This window comes from Oenanthe melanoleuca, chromosome 25, assembly GCF_029582105.1.
Source record: "Oenanthe melanoleuca isolate GR-GAL-2019-014 chromosome 25, OMel1.0, whole genome shotgun sequence".
In the NCBI taxonomy this organism is placed as follows: Eukaryota; Metazoa; Chordata; class Aves; order Passeriformes; family Muscicapidae; genus Oenanthe; species Oenanthe melanoleuca.
In genome coordinates, this window is record NC_079358.1 from 6,482,355 (window position 1) to 6,500,894 (window position 18,540).

General features: G+C 62.6%; 1 protein-coding gene across 1 annotated transcript in view; it reads left to right on the forward strand.

Annotated features, from left to right (window-relative positions):
- LOC130263360 (IQ motif and SEC7 domain-containing protein 2-like) overlaps positions 1-18,540 on the forward strand; it is a 35,864-nt gene that overhangs the window by 11,178 nt on the left and 6,146 nt on the right. The window contains 10 exon segments of the mRNA XM_056510867.1: positions 4,748-5,015; positions 6,776-7,246; positions 7,821-8,680; positions 10,199-10,360; positions 11,406-11,528; positions 13,607-13,773; positions 14,849-14,988; positions 16,589-16,714; positions 16,798-16,897; positions 18,286-18,447. Coding sequence (XP_056366842.1) covers positions 4,748-5,015; positions 6,776-7,246; positions 7,821-8,680; positions 10,199-10,360; positions 11,406-11,528; positions 13,607-13,773; positions 14,849-14,988; positions 16,589-16,714; positions 16,798-16,897; positions 18,286-18,447 — 2,579 coding nt within the window.

Genomic DNA, 18,540 nt, shown 5'->3' on the forward strand with positions numbered 1-18,540 from the left:
CCCCCACACCTCCGGACCTCTGCGGGTCCCTATGGGAACAGGGGGACCCCAAAAAAACCCTATGGGGCCATAGGGGACCCCAAATAAACCCTATGGGGACAGGGGGACCCCAAAAAACCCCATAGGGACATGGGGACCCATAGGGGACCCCAAAAAAAACCCTATGGGGACATAGGGGACCCCAAAAAACCCCATAGGGGCATGGGGCCATAGGGGACCCCAAAAAAAGCCTATGGGGGCATGGGGACCCCAATTATAAAACCCCTATAGGGACATGGGGGCACAGGGATCCCAAATAAACCCCTATGGGGACAGGGGGACCCCAAAAAACCCTATAGGGGCCATAGAGGCCCAAATAAACCCCTATGGGGACATGGGGACCCCCAAAAAAACCCTATAGGGGCATGGGGGCACAGGGACCCCAAATAAACCCCTATAGGGGCCATAGGGGACCCCAAATAAAACCATAAAGGGGCCATAGGGACCCCAGGGACCCCAGATAAAACCCCTATAGGGTCCACAGAGACCCCAGGGATCCATAGGGGCCATTCAGACTCCAGGGGCCTGTAGGGTCCCATATAGATCCCTATAGGGTCCCATACAGATCCCTACAGGGGCCATATGGACCCTGGGGGCTGTGTAGAGGCTATAGGGGCCTGCAGGGCTCCATAGGGGCTCCCAGGGTTCTATAGGGGCTGTACAGACCCAGGGCACTATAGGGGGTCTCATATAGATCCCTATAGGGGCTGTACAGACCCAGGGCTCTATAGGGTCCCATATAGATCCCTATAGGGTCCCATGTAAATCCCTATAGGGTCCCTATAGATCCCTATAGGGTCCCATACTGACCTCTATAGGGTCCCCTATAGACCCCTATAGGTGCCATACCCCCCCACCCCTATAGGGTGCCATATAGATCCCTATAGGGTCCCATATAAATCCCTATAGAGTCCCCTATAAATCCCTACAGGGTTCCTATAGATCCCTATAGGATCCCTACAGATCCCTATAGGATCCCTATAGATCCTGAAAGGTATCATATAAATTCCTATAGGTTCCCATACTGACCCCTATAGGGTCCCATATAAATCCCTACAGGGCCCCATATAAATCTCTATATGGTCCCCATAGATCCCTATAGGGTCCCATATAAATCCCTATAGGGCCCCATATAAATCCCTATATGGTCCCCATAGATCCCTATAGGGTCCCATACTGACCCCTATAAGGTCCCATATAAATCCCTATAGGGCCCCCATAGACCCCTATAGGGTCCCTATAGATCCCTATAAGGTCCCATACTGACCCCTATAGGGGCCCCTATAGACCCCTATAGGTCCCGTCCCCCCGCCCCTATAGGGCCCCATATAAATCCCTATAGGGTCCCCTATAGACCCCTATAGGGCCCCATATAAATCCCTATAGGGCCCCATATAAATCTCTATATGGTCCCCTATAGGCCCCTATAAGTGCCATACAGACCCAGGGCCCTATAGGGCCCCATATAAATCCCTATGCGTCCCCTATAGGCCTCTATAGGTCCCGTCCCCCCCGCCCCTATAGGGTCCCATATAAATCCCTATATGGTCTCTATAGATCCCTATAGGGTCCCATATAAATCCCTATAGGGCCCCCATAGACCCCTATAGGGTCCCATATAAATCCCTATAGGGCCTCCATAGACCCCTATAGGGTCCCATATAAATCCCTATATGGTCTCTATAGATCCCTATAGGGTCCCATATAGATCTCTATAGGGCCCCGTATAAATCCCTATAGGATCCCATATAAATCCCTATAGGGCCCCGCAGGCGCCGCCCGCTCCTCCCCCGGCCGCTGTTTGGGGGCGGTTGCCATGGCAACGCCTCCATCATGGCGCCTCCTCGCTCTATTTTGGGGAGGGGGCGGTGCCGGGGGGGAGGGGGCGGGGCTTAGATTGGGGGTGGGGGATACCCGAGCCCCTCCCCCCACCCCGGGGAACCCCCCCCATCCCCCCCCTCCCTCCATCCCCCGCCGCGTCTCCATGGCAACCGCCGCCCCCCGCCCGCCGCGTCGCCATGGCAACCGCCATCCTTTGGGGGGGGCTCCGCGCATGCGCAGCGGGACAGGGGACACCCCCCCCATCCCCCCCGGCCTGGGGGAGACCCCGGGGGCGCCCCCCCCCATCCGGGACCCCCCATTTGTGTAGGGGGGGGGTCCCCAATTTTAGGGGGCGTCCCCTCCCCCCCGCTCCGTTTTATTTTATTTTTTTTTTTTTTTGGGGGAGGGGTCCCCGACCCCCCCCCCCCCCAATTCCATATCACAGTGACCCAGGCGTCCTCCCCTCCCCCAAAGACCCTTCCCCAAATTATCCCCACCCCCCCTTCAATCCAGGGGGGGTCTCGACATCCGGGCACGCGCAGATTGGGGGGGGGGGGATGGGGGATGGGGGGGGGGGGGTCGCTCCTCGGCTCCTCCCCCTCCCCCCCTCTCCCGGCCGGGCCTTGCTGCTGCTGCGGAGGCACCGGGGGCTCCCCCACCCCCCACCGGGACCCCTCCCCCCCCATCCCGGGAGGGTCCCCCCCCCCTCCCTCAGTGTGTCTGCGTGCCCCTCCCCCCGCTCCCCCCTCACCCCCAAAATTATTTTTTTTGGGGGGTGGGTTGCCGCCCCTCCCCCAAAATGTGGTGCCTGCAGTGCACGGCCGAGCGGCGGCGGGGGCCGCTCCGGCAGCGGCTGCTGCACGGGTGAGTCGGGGACCCCCGGGACCCCCGGGACCCCCCGGGACCCCCCGGGACCCCCAAACCCTCCCCTCCCCCCCACCTGCCCGGACCCCCCCCCCCCCCCCCCAAATCCGGAGTTTTGGGGGGTTCCCCCCTCCCCTCCCCCCGCTCTGCTCTGCTGCTGCTGCTCCTCCCCCACCCACCCCCCAAATCCGGCGCTGGGGGGGGGGGGGGGGGCGCGTCCGTGTGTCTGTCCGTGTGTCCGTGTGTCTGTCCGTGTGTCCGTGTGTCCCTGTGTCCGTGTGTCTGTCTCCCCCTGTGTCTGTCTGTCCGTGTGTCTGTCTGTCCGTCTCTCTGTGTGCCCATGTGTCCGTGTGTCCGTGTGTCTGTCCGTGTGTCCGCGTGTCCGTGTGTCCGTGTGTCCGTGTGTCTGTCCGTGTGTCTGGCTGTCCGTGTGTCCATGTGTCTGTGTGTCCGTCTGTCCGTCTCTCTGTGTGCCCATGTGTCTGTGTGTCCGTGTGTCCATCTGCCCGTCTGTCGCTGTGTCCGTCTGTCCCTGTGTCCCTGTGTCCGTGTGTCCATCTCTCCCTGTGTCTGTCTGTCTGTCTGTCCCTGTGTCCGTGTGTCCATCTCTCCCTGTGTCTGTCCATCTCTCCCTGTGTCTGTCTGTCTGTCCCTGTGTCCCTGTGTCCGTGTGTCCATCTCTCCCTGTGTCTGTCTGTCTGTCCCTGTGCACGTCTGTCTGTCTGTCCGTCTGTCCCTGCGTCTGTCTATCTGTCTGTCTGTCCCTGTGTCCGTGTCCCCCCCCCGTGGCCGTGCGTGCACGTACAGCCCTGTCATGTGTCCCTGTGCACGTGTGTCCGTGTGTCCGTGTGTCCCTGTGTCCCTGTGTCCGTGTGTCCGTGTGTCCCTGTGTCCCTGTGTCCGTGTCCCCATGTCCAGATGTCCATATAGTCAATGTCCGTGTGTCCGTGTGTTCCTGTGTCCATGTGTCCCCATGTCCCTGTCCCTGTGTCCCATTGTCTGTCCCCATGTCCTTCTGTCCCATGTCCCCATGTCCGTGTGTCCGTGTGTCCCCATGTCCGTGTGTCCCCATGTCCGTGTGCCCCACATCATGTGTCCGTGTCCCTGTCCCCGTGTCCCACTGTCTGTCCCCATGTCCTTCTGTCCCCATGTCCCTGTTTCCAACTCTGTCATGTCCGTGTGTCCCCAATTTGGCCGTGTCCGTCTGTCCCACACCCATGTCCGTGTGTCCCTCTGTCCACGTTGGCCGTGTCCGTGTGTCCCTGTGTCCCCAAGTTGTGTCAGTGTGTCCCATGTCTGTCTGTCCCATGTCCCTGTGTCTGTCTGTCCCCATGTCCCTCTGTCTGTCCCCATGTCCCTGTGTCTGTCTGTCCCTGTGTCTGTCTGTCCCTCTGTCTGTCCCCATGTCCCTCTGTCCCTGTGTGTCTGTCCCTCTGTCCCATGTCCCTCTGTCTGTCCCCATGTCCCTGTCCCTGTGTCCCCATGGTCCCCCCTTGGTGGCTTCAGACTCTTGGAGGGGTCTGGGGGGGACCTGTGGGGGTCCAAGGGGGGTCCTGGGGGGTCCCGGGGTGGTTTTTGGGGTGATTTTTTTGGGGGTGATTTTTGGGGTGATTTTTGGGGTGGTTTTTGGGGGGTTTTTGGGGTTCCCGGGGTGGTTTTTGGGGTGATTTTTGGGAGTCCCGGGGTGTTTTTGGGGTGATTTTTGGGTGTTTTTTGGGGGTCCCGGGATGATTTTTGGGGCTGTTTTTGGGGTGGTTTTTGGGGCGTTTTGGGGTGTTTTTTTGGGTGATTTTTGGGGTGGTTTTTTGGGTGGTTTTTGGGGCGGTTTTTAGGGGTCCCGGGGCGTTTTTTGGGGTGTTTTTTGGGGTGATTTTTGGGGTGATTTTTGGGGCGATTTTTGTGGTTCCCGGGGTGGTTTTTTTTGGGGCGGTTTTTGGGGTTCCCGGGATGGTTTTTTTTGGGGTGATTTTTTGGGGTGTCCCGCGGGGTTCCCGACCCGGGGGGTGACACGGTGTCCCCGCAGCGTGGACGGCGAAGCCGCGGGCAGCGAGGGGGGGGGGCCGGTGCCCGAGAGCCCCGGGAGACCCCCCCCGTACCGGGGCCTCCCCCAGCCCGCGCCGCAGGGCCCGGGGGGGGCCGGGGGCGGCCCCGGGGGGGGCGCGGCCTGGCCCCGGCTGCCCCCCCAGCCCGCCAGCGTGGCCCTGCGCAAGCAGGAGGAGGAGGAGGAGAGCAAGAGGCCGAAGGCTCTGAGCGACAGCTACGAGCTCTCCACCGACCTGCAGGACAAGAAGGTACCTGGGGACACCTGGGGACAGCTGGGGGACAGCTTGGGGTACCTGGGGGTGCCTGAGGGACACGTTGGGGACACCTGGGGACACCTGGGGGACACCTGGGGACACCTTAGGGACATCTGGGAGCACCTGAGGACAGCTTGGGGACACCGTGGGGACACCTGGGGACACCTTGGGGACACCTGGGGGTGCCTGGGGGACACCGTGGGGACACCTTGGGGACACCTGGGGGCACCTGGGGACACCTTGGGGACACCTTGGGGACATTCCTGGGGACACCTTGGGGACACCTTGGGGACACCCCCAGGATGGGCCCCGGCTTGTGATGGTCACCAGCCCGTGTGACAGTCCCCAGAGCCGTGTCGTGCTCCCTGTCCCCACCTGAGGCCACCGTGTCCCCTCCCCTCTGCTGCCAGCCCTTCCTCCCTGGGACAGCTCACCCTGTCCCCTCCCTGTCCCCTCCCTGTCCCCTCCCTGTCCCCTCCCATGGCCACGTGTCCCCATCCATGTTTTGATGTCCCCATCCATGTTCTTTTCCCTGTCCCTACCCCTGTGTCCCCATCCATGTCCCCATGTCCCCATGTCCCCATGTCCCCAACCCCACGTTCTCATCCTCATCCCTGTCCCAATGTCCCCACCCATGTCCCTCCCCGTGTCCCCACGTTCCCACCCTTACCCGCGTCCCCACTTGAGTCCCCATGTCCCCCCCCCATCCCCACCCGTGTCCCCCTGTCCCCATCCCTGTCCCCACCCATGTCCCACCCACGTCCCCATGTCCCCCTGTCCCACCCGTGTCCCCATGTCCCACCCCGTGTCCCACGCGTGTCCGCGCCCCGCAGTTGGAGATGCTGGAGCGCAAGCACGGCGGCTATTTCCGCTCGTGCACCGCGTGTCCTGTGTCCCCACCCGTGTCCCCGTGCCCCACGCGTGTCCTGCCCCGCAGGTGGAGATGCTGGAGCGCAAGCACGGCGGCTATTTCCGCTCGTGCACCGCGTGTCCTGTGTCCCCACCCATGTCCCCATGTCCCACCCGTGTCCCCGTGTCCCACACGTGTCCTGCCCCGCAGGTGGAGATGCTGGAGCGCAAGTACGGCGGCTATTTCCGCTCGTGCACCGCGTGTCCCCGTGTCCCCACCCATGTCCCCATGTCCCCATGTCCCACCCGTGCCCCACGCGTGTCCGCGCCCCGCAGGTGGAGATGCTGGAGCACAAATTCAGCGGCTATTTCCGCTCGTGCACCGCGTGTCCTGTGTCCCCATGTCCCACCCGTGTCCCCGTGTCCCACGCGTGTCCGCGCCCCGCAGTTGGAGATGCTGGAGCGCAAGTACGGCGGCTATTTCCGCTCGTGCACCGCGTGTCCTGTGTCCCCACCCGTGTCACCATGTCCCTCCCGTGTCCCACGCGTGTCCTGCCCCGCAGGTGGAGATGCTGGAGCGCAAGCACGGCGGCTATTTCCGCTCGTGCACCGCGTGTCCCTGTGTCCCACCCGTGTCCCCATGTCCCTCCCGTGCCCCACGCGTGTCCTGCCCCGCAGGTGGAGATGCTGGAGCGCAAGTACGGCGGCTATTTCCGCTCGTGCACCGCGTGTCCTGTGTCCCCACCCGTGTCCCCGTGCCCCACGCGTGTCCTGCCCCGCAGGTGGAGATGCTGGAGCACAAATTCAGCGGCTATTTCCGCTCGTGCACCGCGTGTCCTGTGTCCCCACCCATGTCCCCATGTCCCACCCGTGTCCCCGTGTCCCACGCGTGTCCTGCCCCGCAGGTGGAGATGCTGGAGCGCAAGTACGGCGGCTATTTCCGCTCGCGGCGCGCGGCGCGCACCATCCAGGCGGCGTTCCGGCGCTACCGCATGGCGCAGAAGTTCGAGCGGCTGCGGAGCGAGGGCGGGCGGGCGCGGCGCCTGGCGCTGCCGGGGCTGCGCCTGCAGTTCTCCTTCGAGGAGTACGACCGCGGCCCCCCGGCCCCGGCGCCGGGCCCGCCCCCGCCGCCCCCGCCCTATTTCCAGGGCAAACCGGCCTCGCTGGACGAGGGCGTGCTGGGGGGCCCGCGGCGCGCCCCCCGCTACGGGGGGTCCTGCCGGGCCGGGCTGGACGGGGGCGGGGGTCCCGGAGAGGGGCCGGGGGTGGGGGGTGTGGCGGGGGTGGGGGGCGCGGGAAGCCCCCCCCGGCAGCTGTCGGCGTCCGCGGATTTCGGGCCCGGAGGTGCGGACCTGGAGGAGGCGTTTGCGCAGCAGGTGGGGGTCGAGGGGGGGGGTCAGGGGGTTGTGGGGTCAGGGGGGGGTCGGGAGGGGCTATGGGGGTGATGGGGTCAGGGGGGCAATGGGGGTTATGGGGTCAGGGGGGTCAGGGGGTGATGGGGTCGGGGGGGTCAGGGGGTGATGGGGTCAGGAGGGTCACGGGGTCAGGGGGGGTCACAGGGTCAGGAGGGTCACGGGGTCAGGAGGGGTCACAGGGGTCACAGGATCAGGGAGTCCTGGGGGTCACAGGGGTCACAGGGGTCACAGGGGTCACAGGGTCAGGGAGTCCTGGGGGTCACAGGGGTCACAGGGTCAGGAGGGTCATGGGGTCACAGGGGTCACAGGGTCAGGAGGTCATGGGGTCAGGGGGGTCACAAGACCGTGGACATTACAGCGGCCATTGGGGGTCTCAGGTGACAAAGGCAAATGGGGGAGGGGGGGGTCACAGGGGTCATGGGGGGGGGTCACAGAGATTTGGGGCTCTTTGGGGGGGTCACAGGGGTCAGTTTGGGGGTCGGGAGCCATGGGGGGAGGGGGCGCAGAGGGGCTGACGGGGGTCCTGTCCCCGCAGGTGAAGTCCTTGGCCGCCTCCATTGACGAGGCGCTGGGGGGGGGTCGCGGGGTCCCCCCCGGCGCCCCGGACCCCCCCGCGGGGGACAGCGCCGCCACCTCGGCCAGTGACGTCACCCTGTACCTGGACGAGGGGCTCCCCGGCTCCCCCCGCTCCCCCGAGAGACCCCCCAGCCCCGAGCCCCCCCCGGACACGGGGGGGCCGCCGCCCCCTCCCGCCCCTCCCCCTCCGCCGCCGCCGCCCCCCACCAACAACCCCCCCGGCCCCTCCGAGCGCTGGGGGGGCCCCGAGGACGCCCCCCGGAGGGTCCCCCCGTGCCTGGAGTGCCGGGGGCGGGGGGCCGGGGGAGGACACCCCCCTCTGCTGACGGTGGAGCCGCCGAGCGACAGCTCGGCCGACCTGAGCGACCGCTCGGACCGCGGCTCCGTCAACCGGGGCGGCCCCTACGAGCCCGAGCCCGCCGGGGGCGGGGGGGGCACCTTACCCCGCTCGGGGCCCCCCCACCGCTGCTTCCACCCCGAGGGACCCCCCCCGCCGCCGCCGCCGCCGCCGCCGCCGCCCCCCGGGCCCCCGCCCCCGCCGGCGGCCGAGGAGGGCTCGGAGGGCGACAACGAGAGCCTGGGCAGCAGCTCCAACTCCAACGAGACCCTCAACTGCTCCTCGGGCTCCTCGTCCCGCGACAGCCTGCGCCGGCCGCCCCCGCCGCCCCCGCCGCCCCCCGCCGCGCCCCCGCAGCCCCCCGGCGCCCCCGGCAAGGCCACGTACCAGCGGGAGCCGCGGCAGAGCTGGGACTCGCCCGCGCTCAACAACGACGTGGTGCAGCGGCGGCAGTACCGCATCGGGCTCAACCTGTTCAACAAGTGAGGGCTGGGGGATCTGGGGGGATGGGGGGGAATGGGGGGGAATGGGGGGTCTGGGGGGGAATGGAGGGGTCTGGGGGGGAATGGGGGGGTCTGGGGGGGGTTTGGGGGGTCTGTGGGGCTGCCACGGTCCCCAGGGAAAGGGTGGGGAGGGGTTGTTGGCGACGGCACGGTGAGGGAAGGGTGATGTTCTAGGTGAGCCAGTGGTGATGTTCTAGGTGGCCTTAGAGTGATGGTCCAGGTGAGCCAGTGGTGGTGTTCTAGGTGATCCTACGGTGATGTTCTAGGTGGCCCTGTGGTGATGTTCTAGATGACCCTACAGTGATGTTCTAGGTGACCCTATGGTAGGGATGGGTGATGTTTAAGGTGACCCTGTAGAATCCTGAAGTGAGTTGCTAACCCTATGGTGATGTTCTGGGTGGCCCTACAGTGATGTTCTAGGTGACCCTATGGTGATGTTCTAGGTGGCTCCACAGTGATGTTCTGGGTGACTGTATGACGAGACTGTAGGGATGTGTCAGGTGATCCTGTAGAACCCCACAATGATGTTCTAGGTGACCCCACTGTAGTGTTCTAGGTTGCTCCACTGTGGTGTTCTAGGTGACCCTACGGTGACGTTCTAGATGACTGTGTCGTGAGGATTGGGGGGATGTTGGAGGTGACCCTGTAGAACCCTAAAGTGACGTTCTAGGTTAGATAACCCCACCATGATGTTCTAGGTGACCCCATAGTGAGGACAGGGGGTCGTTGGTGGCCCTGGAGATGGGAAGGTGGCCTGGATGGCCCTAGGGAAGGACAGGATGGCCGTGGTGGCCCTATGGAACCCCACGGTGATGTTCTAGGTAATGTGAAGTTCTGGAAAACCATTCTAGGTAACCCTATGGTGAAGTTCCTGGTAACCCAGTTGTGATGTTCTAGGTAAGGCTATAGTGAGGACAGGGGGATGTTTGAGGTGACCCTGTAGAACCCTGCAATAACATTTTAGGTGACCCTACAGTGAAGTTCTAGGTAACCATGTGGAGGACATCCTAAATAACCCTATGGTGATGTTCTAGGTAGCCCTACAGTGGAGTTCTAGGTATGCCTATAGTGGCAGTCTAGGTAACCCTATGGTGAAGTTCTAGGTGACCCTACGGTGAAGTTCTAGGTGACCCTACAGTGATGTTCTAGGTGACCCTGTAGTGAGGTTGGGAGGATGTTTGAGGTGACACTCTAGAACCACACAGCGTGGTTCTAGGTAACCCTACCGTGAAGCTCTGGGAAACCATGTGGGGGACATTCTAGGTAACCCTACAGCAAAGTTCTAGGTAGCCCTACAGTGACCTCCCAGGTCACCCAGTGCTCAGGACACGACAACGTTCCAGGTGACCCCAGAGCGCAGCAGATGTCACCCGAGGTGACCCCAGGCCAGGGTGACCCTCGGGTGACGCCGTAGCTGAGCAGGCGGCCCTGCAGCCGGGGGCAGGTGACGTTCTAGGTCACTCTAGCGCCCCAGCGGTGACCGCGCGCCCCCCGCAGGAAGCCGGAGAAGGGGATCCAGTACCTGATCGAGAGGGGGTTCCTGTCCGACACCCCCGTGGGCGTCGCCCACTTCATCCTGGAGAGGAAGGGGCTGAGCCGGCAGATGATCGGCGAGTTCCTGGGCAACCGGCAGAAGCAGTTCAACCGCGACGTGCTCGAGTGAGGGGGCACCGGGGAGGGGGGACACGGGGGGGTTTGGGGGGACACCGGGGATGGGGGGACACGGGGGGGTTTGGGGGGGACACGGGGGGGTTTGGGGGGACATCGGGGATGGGGGACATTGGGGGGTTTGGGGGGACACTGGGGATGGGGGACACGGGGGAGGGGGGAGACTCGGGGGGGTTTGGGGGGACACCGGGGATGGGGGACACGGGGGGGTTTGGGGGGACACCGGGGATGGGGCCACCCGGGTTTGGGGGGACACCGGGGAGGGGGGACACTGGGGAGGGGGGGACACTCTTGGTTTTGGGGGGAACACGCTGGGGTTTTGTGGGGACACCGGGGTTTGGGGGGGACACCTGGGAGGGGGGACATGGAGGGGTCTGGGGGGGACACACTGAGGTTTGGGGGGACACACTGAGGTTTGGAGGGTCACGCTGGGGTTTGGGGGGGACACGGGTTTGGGGGGACACTGGGGAGGGGAGCACATGGCAGGGAGGGGGGACATGCTGAAGTTTGGGGGGAACACTCTGGGGTTTGAGGGGACTCTAATTTTTGGGGGGACACTCTTGGTTTTGAGGGGACGCTGGGATTTTTGGGGGGACACTCTGGGGCTCGGGGTGGCACTGTAATTTTTGGGGGGACACTCTGGGGTTTTGGGGGGGACACAGAGGGGTTTGGAGGGACACTGGGATTTTTGGGGGGCAGTCTCGGTTTTGAGGGGACACTGGGATTTTTAGGGGGCACTCTGGGGCACGGGGTGACACTGTAATTTTTGGGGGACATTCTGGGGTTTGGGGGGACACTCTGGGGTTTTGGGGGGGACACTGGGATTTTTGAGGATGCTCTGGGGTTTGAGAGGACACTGGGATTTTTGGGGGGACACTTGGTTTTTGGGGGGACACTGGAATTTTTGGGGGGACACTATGGGGTTTGAGGGGACACTGGGATTTTTCGGGGGACGCTTGGTTTTTGGGGGACCCTGGGTTTTTTTTGGGGTGCGCTGCGGGGCTGGGGCCCCATGCCCATGCCCCGGGCCCCGCAGCTGCGTGGTGGACGAGATGGATTTCTCGGGGATGGAGCTGGACGAGGCCCTGCGCAAGTTCCAGTCGCACATCCGCGTGCAGGGCGAGGCGCAGAAGGTCGAGCGCCTGATCGAGGCCTTCAGGTGAGGGCCGGGGCCCTGTCCCCGTGTCCCTGTGTCCCTGTGTCCTCGTGTCCCTGTGTCCCCATGTCCCTGTGTCCCCATGTCCTTGTGTCCCTGTGTCCCCGTGTCCCTGTGTCCCCTTGTCCCTGTGTACCCGTGTCCCTGTGTCCCCATGTCCCTGTCACCCTGTGTACCCGTGCCCCTGTGTCCCCTTGTCCCCTTGTCTCTGTGTCGCTGTGTCCCCATGTCCCTGTGTCCCCATGTCCTTGTGTCCCTGTGTCCCCATGTCCCTGTGTCCCCATGTCCTTGTGTCCCTGTGTCCCCACATCCCTGTGTCCCTGTGTCCCTGTGTCCCTGTGTCTCCATGTCCCCGTGTCCTTGTGTCCCCACATCCCTGTGTCCCTCTGTCCCTGTGTCCTCATGTCCCCTTGTCCCTGTGTCCCCATGTCCCCATGTCCCCATTTCCCCGTGTCCCCATGTCCCTGTGTCCCTGTGTCCCTGTGTCCCTGTGTCCCCGTGTCCCCTTGTCCCTGTGTCCCCTTGTCCCCTTGTCTCTGTGTCGCTGTGTCCCCATGTCCCTGTGTCTCCATGTCCCCGTGTCCTTGTGTCCCCACATCCCTGTGTCCCTCTGTCCCTGTGTCCTCATGTCCCCTTGTCCCTGTGTCCCCATGTCCCCATTTCCCTGTGTCCCCATGTCCCTGTGTCCCCATGTCCTTGTGTCCCTGTGTCCCCGTGTCCTCGTGTCCCTGTGTCCCTGTGTCCCCATGTCCCCACATCCCCGTGTCCCCGTGTCCCTGTGTCCCCATGTCCCTGTGTCCCCATGTCCCTGTGTCTCCATGTCCCCATGTCTCCGTGTCCCTGTGTCCCCATTTCCCCATGTCCCCATGTCCCTGTGTCCCCATGTCCTTGTGTCCCTGTGTCCCCTATCCATGTGTCCTCGTGTCCCTGTGTCCCTGTGTCCCTGTGTCCCCGTTACCCCATGTCCCCACATCTCCCTGTCCATGTGTCCTCGTGTCCCTGTGTCCCCATGTCCTTGTGTCCCTGTGTCCCCATGTCCCTGTGTCCCTGTGTCCCTGTGTCCCTGTGTCCCTGTGTCCCCGTGTCCCTGTGTCCTCATGTCCCTGTGTCCCCATGTCCCCACTGCGTTGTCCCTGCCACCAGCAGCTCACATGGTTGATGTTCTAGGTGTCCCTATGGACTGAGGGTGGACACAAGGGGGTGGTGGCACCTGTGGGACCAGGGGCTGTTCTAGGTGACCCTACAGACTGGCAGAGCTTTGGGGGACAGCAGGACAATGGACCACAGGGTGACATTCTGGGTGACCCTATGGATCAAGTAGGGGTCGTCAGGGGGTTGACCCACGTTCTAGGTGACCCTATGGATCCAGGAAGGGCCATCAGGGGGTTGGCCCATGTTCTAGGTGACCCTGTAGATAGAGGAGGGGCTATGGGATGATGGTCCATGTTCTAGGTGACCCTATGGATAAAGGAGGGGCCATGTTCTAGGTGGCCCATGTTCTAGGTGAGCCTATGGATCAAGGAAGGGCCATAGGGTTGTGACCCATGTTCTGGGTGACCCTATGGATCAAAGAGGGCCCATGTTCTAGGTGACCCATGTTCTAGGTGACCCTACGGATCAAGGAGGGGCCGTGGGGTGGTGGCCCATGTTCTAGGTGGCCCATGTTCTAGGTGACCCTACGGATCAAGGAGGGGCCATGGGGTGGTGGCCCATGTTCTAGGTGACCTATATTCTAGGTGACCCATGTTCTAGGTGAGCCTATGGATCAAGGAGGGGCCATGGTCTAGGTGACCCTATGGATCAAGGAGGGGCCGTGGGGTGGTGGCCCATGTTCTAGGTGACCCATGTTCTAGGTGACCCATGTTCTAGGTGACCCTACGGATCAAGGAGGGGCCGTGGGGTGGTGGCCCATGTTCTGGGTGACCCATGTTCTAGGTGACCCATGTTCTAGGTGACCCATGTTCTAGGTGACCCACGTTCTAGGTGGCCCTACAGCCACGGAGGCGCTCCCCGCAGCGGGGGGCCGGGCTGGCTGTGGGGCACGGTGACCCCATGGGCCGTGGGGGTTGTCCGCCCCGCAGCCAGCGCTACTGCGTGTGTAACGCGGCCCTGCTGCGCCAGTTCCGCAACCCCGACACCATCTTCATCCTGGCCTTCGCCATCATCCTCCTCAACACCGACATGTACAGCCCCAGCGTCAAGGCCGAGCGCAAGATGAAGCTCGAGGACTTCATCAAGAACCTGCGAGGTGAGGCCCCCACACGGCCTCCACGCCCATCGTGTTCCCCTGCTGGGGAATGAGGGTTCTAGAGTGGGGCTGGGTGTGGTGGGTTCTAGAGGGGGGGTTGGGCGGTGCAGTTTTTAGAATGGAGTTTGGGGTCTCGTTCTAGAAAGGGCTGGGCATGGTGGGTTCTAGAGTGTGGCTGGACGTGGTGGGTTCTAGAGCAGGGCTGTGTGTTGCGGGTTCTAGAAAGGGGTTGGGTGTGGCAGGTTCTAGAGAAGGGCAGTGTGTGGCGGGTTCTAGAGCAGGGCCGTGTGTGGTGGGTTATAGAAAGGGGTTGTGCGTGGTGGGTTCTAGAGTGGGGCTGGGTGTGGTGGATTCTAGAATGGAGCTTGGTGGCGGGTTCTAGAGAGGGGCTGGGTGTGGTGGGTTCTAGGGCGGGGTGGGGGTGTGGTGGTTCTAGAACGGGGTTGTGGGGGTCTAGAACGGGCCTGGGTGGTGTGGTATCTAGAATGGAGCTTGGTGTCTGGTTCTAGAATGAGGCTGAACGAGGTGGGTTCTAGAGCAGGGCTGGGCGTGGTGGGTTCTAGAGCTGAGCTTGCTAGATTTCGGGTGGGCCTGCACAGTGTGGGTTCTAGACTGGACTCGGTGGCACAGGTTCTAGAGTGGTCCTGGGAGCTGTGGGCTCTGGGGTGAGCCTGGGATGACATGGGCTCTAGAGCAGGACAGGGCAGTGTGGGTTCTAGAGTACCAGTGTGCTGCACGTTCTAGAGCAGACCTGGCGGTTGCACTTTCTGAAATAGCTCCTGGCAAATCGGGTTCTAGACCAGAGTTGGGTATTGGGAGTTCTAGAACAGGTCAGGGTGCCACATCTCCTGGAGTTGGGCTTGGCGTTGCAGGTTCCAGAGCTGTCCAGGCCTGTGTGGGTTCTAGAGCGTCACATGTTGTAGAACAGGGACACGAGTGGCTCCAGGTGGGGCGGTTTCTAGATAATGGCCAGATGCGGGTTCTGGAGCGTTTCTGGGCGCGGCAGGTTCTAGAGCAGGGGCTGATGCGGGTCCCGGAGCGGCTCCGGGTTCTAGAGCGGGCGGGTGTCGCGCAGGGGTGGACAATGGCGAGGACATCCCCCGGGAGATGCTGGTGGGCATCTACCAGCGCATCCAGAGCCGCGAGCTGCGCACCAACGACGACCACGTGTCGCAGGTCCAGGCCGTGGAGCGCATGATCGTCGGCAAGAAACCGGTGCGGGGCCACGGGGGCGTTCTAGGTGACACACGGGGGGTGTTCTAGGTAACCCATGGGGGATGTTCTAGGCCACACGTGGGGCAGGTTCCAGGTGACACAAGGGGGGCGTTCCAAGTGACCCCCAGGGCAGGTTCCAGGTGACACATGGGGGATGTTCCAGGTGACCCATGGGGGATGTTTTAGGCCATCCGTGGGGAAGGTTCCAGTTGACACAAGGGGGATGTTCTAGGTGACCCTCAGAGAATGTTCTAGGCAACCCATGGGGAAGGTTCCAGGTGACACAAAGGGGATGTTCCAGGTGACCCATGGGGGTGTTCTAGATGAGCCATGGGACAAGTTCTAGGTTGCCCATGGGGTGTTCCAGGTGACCCACAAGGTGAGTTCTAGACCACCCGTGGGGCAGGTTCCAGGTGACACAAGGGGGATGATCCAGGTGACCCATGGGGGATGTTCTAGGCCACCCATGGGGGGTGTTCTAGATGAGCCATGGGACAAGTTCTAGGTTGCCCGTGGGGGTGTTCCAGGTGATCCAAGGGACACATTCCAGGTGACCCACAAGATGAGTTCTAGGTGACCCATGGGGCAGGTTCCAGGTGGCACATAGGGGATGTTCTGGGCCAGCCATGGGGAGTGTTCCAGGTGACACAAGGAGGATGATCCAGGTGACCCATGGGGGTGTTCTAGATGATCCATGGGGCAAGTTCTAGGTTGCCCATGGGGGGGTTCCAGGTGACCCAAGAGACACATTCCAGGTGACCCACAAGGTGAGTTCTAGGCCACCCGTGGGGCAGGTTCCAGGTGACACAAGGGGGGTGTTCCGGGTGACCCATCAGGGTCTGCCAGGTGACCCCAGGTTCAGGTTCCAGGTGACCTACAGGGGATGTTCTAGGCCACCCATGGGGTAGGTTCCAGGTGACACAAAGGGGTGTTCTAGGCCACCCGTGGGGCAGGTTCCAGGTGACACAAGAGGGATGTTCTAGATGACCCATGGGACAAGTTCTAGGTTTCCCATGGGGATTGTTCCAGGTGACCCAAGGGACACATTCCAGGTGACCCAAGGGGGAGTGTTCTAGATGACCCATGGGAAAGGTTGTTGGTGGCCCATGGGGGACGTTCTACGTGACCCACGTGGGACATTTAGAACAACCTGTGGGGGGTCACTCAAAGTGACCCAAGGGGGACATTTGGGGTGACCCCAGTGAAGGGTCAAGGTCACTGTCACCACCCCGGGGTGGGGCTGGGGGGGCCGTGTCCCCCCCTTGGTGACCCCCCCAGCTGTCCCCAGGTGCTGTCTCTGCCCCACTGATGTCCCCTGGGGGGTTCTGTGGGGCCCCTTTGTGACCCCCAGCTGTCCCCAGGTGCTGTCCCTGCCCCACTGATGTCCCCTGGGGGTTTCTATGGGCCCCCTTGGTGACCCCCCAGCTGTCCCCAGGTGCTGTCCCTGCCCCACTGATGTCCCCTGGGGGTTTCTATGGGGCCGTGTCCCCCCCTTGGTGACCCACACCTGTCCCCAGGTGCTGTCCCTCCCCCACTGATGTCCCCTGGGGGGTTCTATGGGGCCGTGTCCCCCCCTTGGTGACCCCCCAGCTGTCCCCAGGTGCTGTCCCTCCCCCACCGCCGCCTGGTTTGCTGCTGCCAGCTCTACGAGGTTCCCGACCCCAACCGGCCCCAGCGCCTGGGGCTGCACCAGCGCGAGGTTTTCCTCTTCAACGACCTGCTGGTGGTGAGTGGGGGGTCTCAGGGTGGGGGTCCCGGGCTGGGCTCACCCCTGGGAGGGTCCCCGGTGACCCCCCCTGGCCTCGGCAGGTGACGAAGATCTTCCAGAAGAAGAAGATTTTGGTGACCTACAGCTTCCGGCAGAGCTTCCCGCTGGTGGAGATGCACATGCAGCTCTTCCAGAACGCCTGTGAGACACCTGGGGGGGCGTGGGGGAGGCTGCAGCAGCACAGAGAACCCCAAAAAACCCCACAGAGCCACAAAAAAAGCCCAAAAAACCCCACAGAACCCCAGAAAAACCCCACAGAACCCCAAAAAAACCCACAGGACCCCAAAAAACACCACAGAACCCCAAGGAACCCAAAAAAAAACCCCCACAGAACCCCAGAAAAACCCCACAGAACCCCAGAAAAACCCAAAAAATCCCACAGAACCCCAAAAAAACCCACAGAGTTCCACAGAACCCCACAGAACCCCACAGAATCCCAAAGAAACCCAAAAAACCCCCAGAACCCCAAAAAACCCCACAAAGCCCCGAAAAACCCCACAGAACCCCAAAAAACACCACAGAACCCCAAGGAACCCCAAAAAAAACCCACAGAACCCCCCAAAAAAAACCCAAAGAACCCCAAAAAACCCCACAGGACCCCAAAGAACCCCAAAGAACCCCAAAGAACCCCACAGAACCCTGGGGACCATGGGGGAGCCTGCAGCAGCACAGAGGACCCCAAAAAACCCCACAGAGCCCCAAAAACACCCACAGAACCCCAAAGAACCCCAAAAAAACCCACAAACCCTAAAGAACCCCACAGAACCCCAAAGAGCCTCAGAGAGCCCCACAGAACCCCAATGAACCCCAAAGAACTCCAAACAACCCCACAGAACCCAACAGAACCCCACAGAACCCCAAGGAACCCCATGGCGCCCTGGGGGAACATGGGGGAGCCTGCAGCAGCACAGAGAACCCCAAAAAACCCAAAAAAAACCCCAGACAGCTCCACAGAGCCTCAGAGAACCCCAAAGAACCCCACAGAGCCCTGGGGACCATGGGGGAGCTTGCAGCAGCACAGAGTACCCCAAAAAACCCAAAGAACCCCAAAAAACCCCAAAAAACCCACAGAGCCCCACAGCACCCTGTGGGGTGTCCCTGACCCCCAATCCCGTTTCCCCAGATTACCAGTTCGGGATCAAGCTGCTGTCCCTGACCCCAAGTGTCCCCAATCCCATTCCCAGATTACCAGTTCGGGATCAGGCTGCTGTCAGTGACTCAGGGGGGTGTCCCTGTCCCCCAGGGGGTGTCCCTGACCCCCCCAATCCCATTCCCAGATTACCAGTTCAGGATCAAGCTGCTGTCAGTGACCCCAGTGTCCCCAATCCCATTCCCAGATTACCAGTTCGGGATCAAGCTGCTGTCAGTGACTCTAGGGGGATGTCCCTGACCCCAGTGTCACCCCCTGACCCCCTGTCCCCAATCCCATTCCCAGATTACCAGTTCGGGATCAGGCTGCTGTCAGTGACTCTGGGGGGTGTCCCTGTCCCCAGGGGTGTCCCTGACCCTGTGTCCCCCCCATTTCCCAGATTACCAGTTCGGGATCAAGCTGCTGTCGGCGGCCCCGGGCGGCGAGCGCAAGGTGCTGATCGTGTTCAACGCCCCGAGCCCCCAGGACCGGCTGCGCTTCGCCAGCGACCTGCGCGAGTCGGTGGCCGAGGTGCAGGAGATGGAGAAGTACCGAGTGGAGGGTGAGCGGCACTGGGGGCACTGGGAGCACTGGGAGGGGGCACTGGGAGCACTGGGAGGGGGAATGGGAGCACTGGGAGAACTGGAAAAGGGGC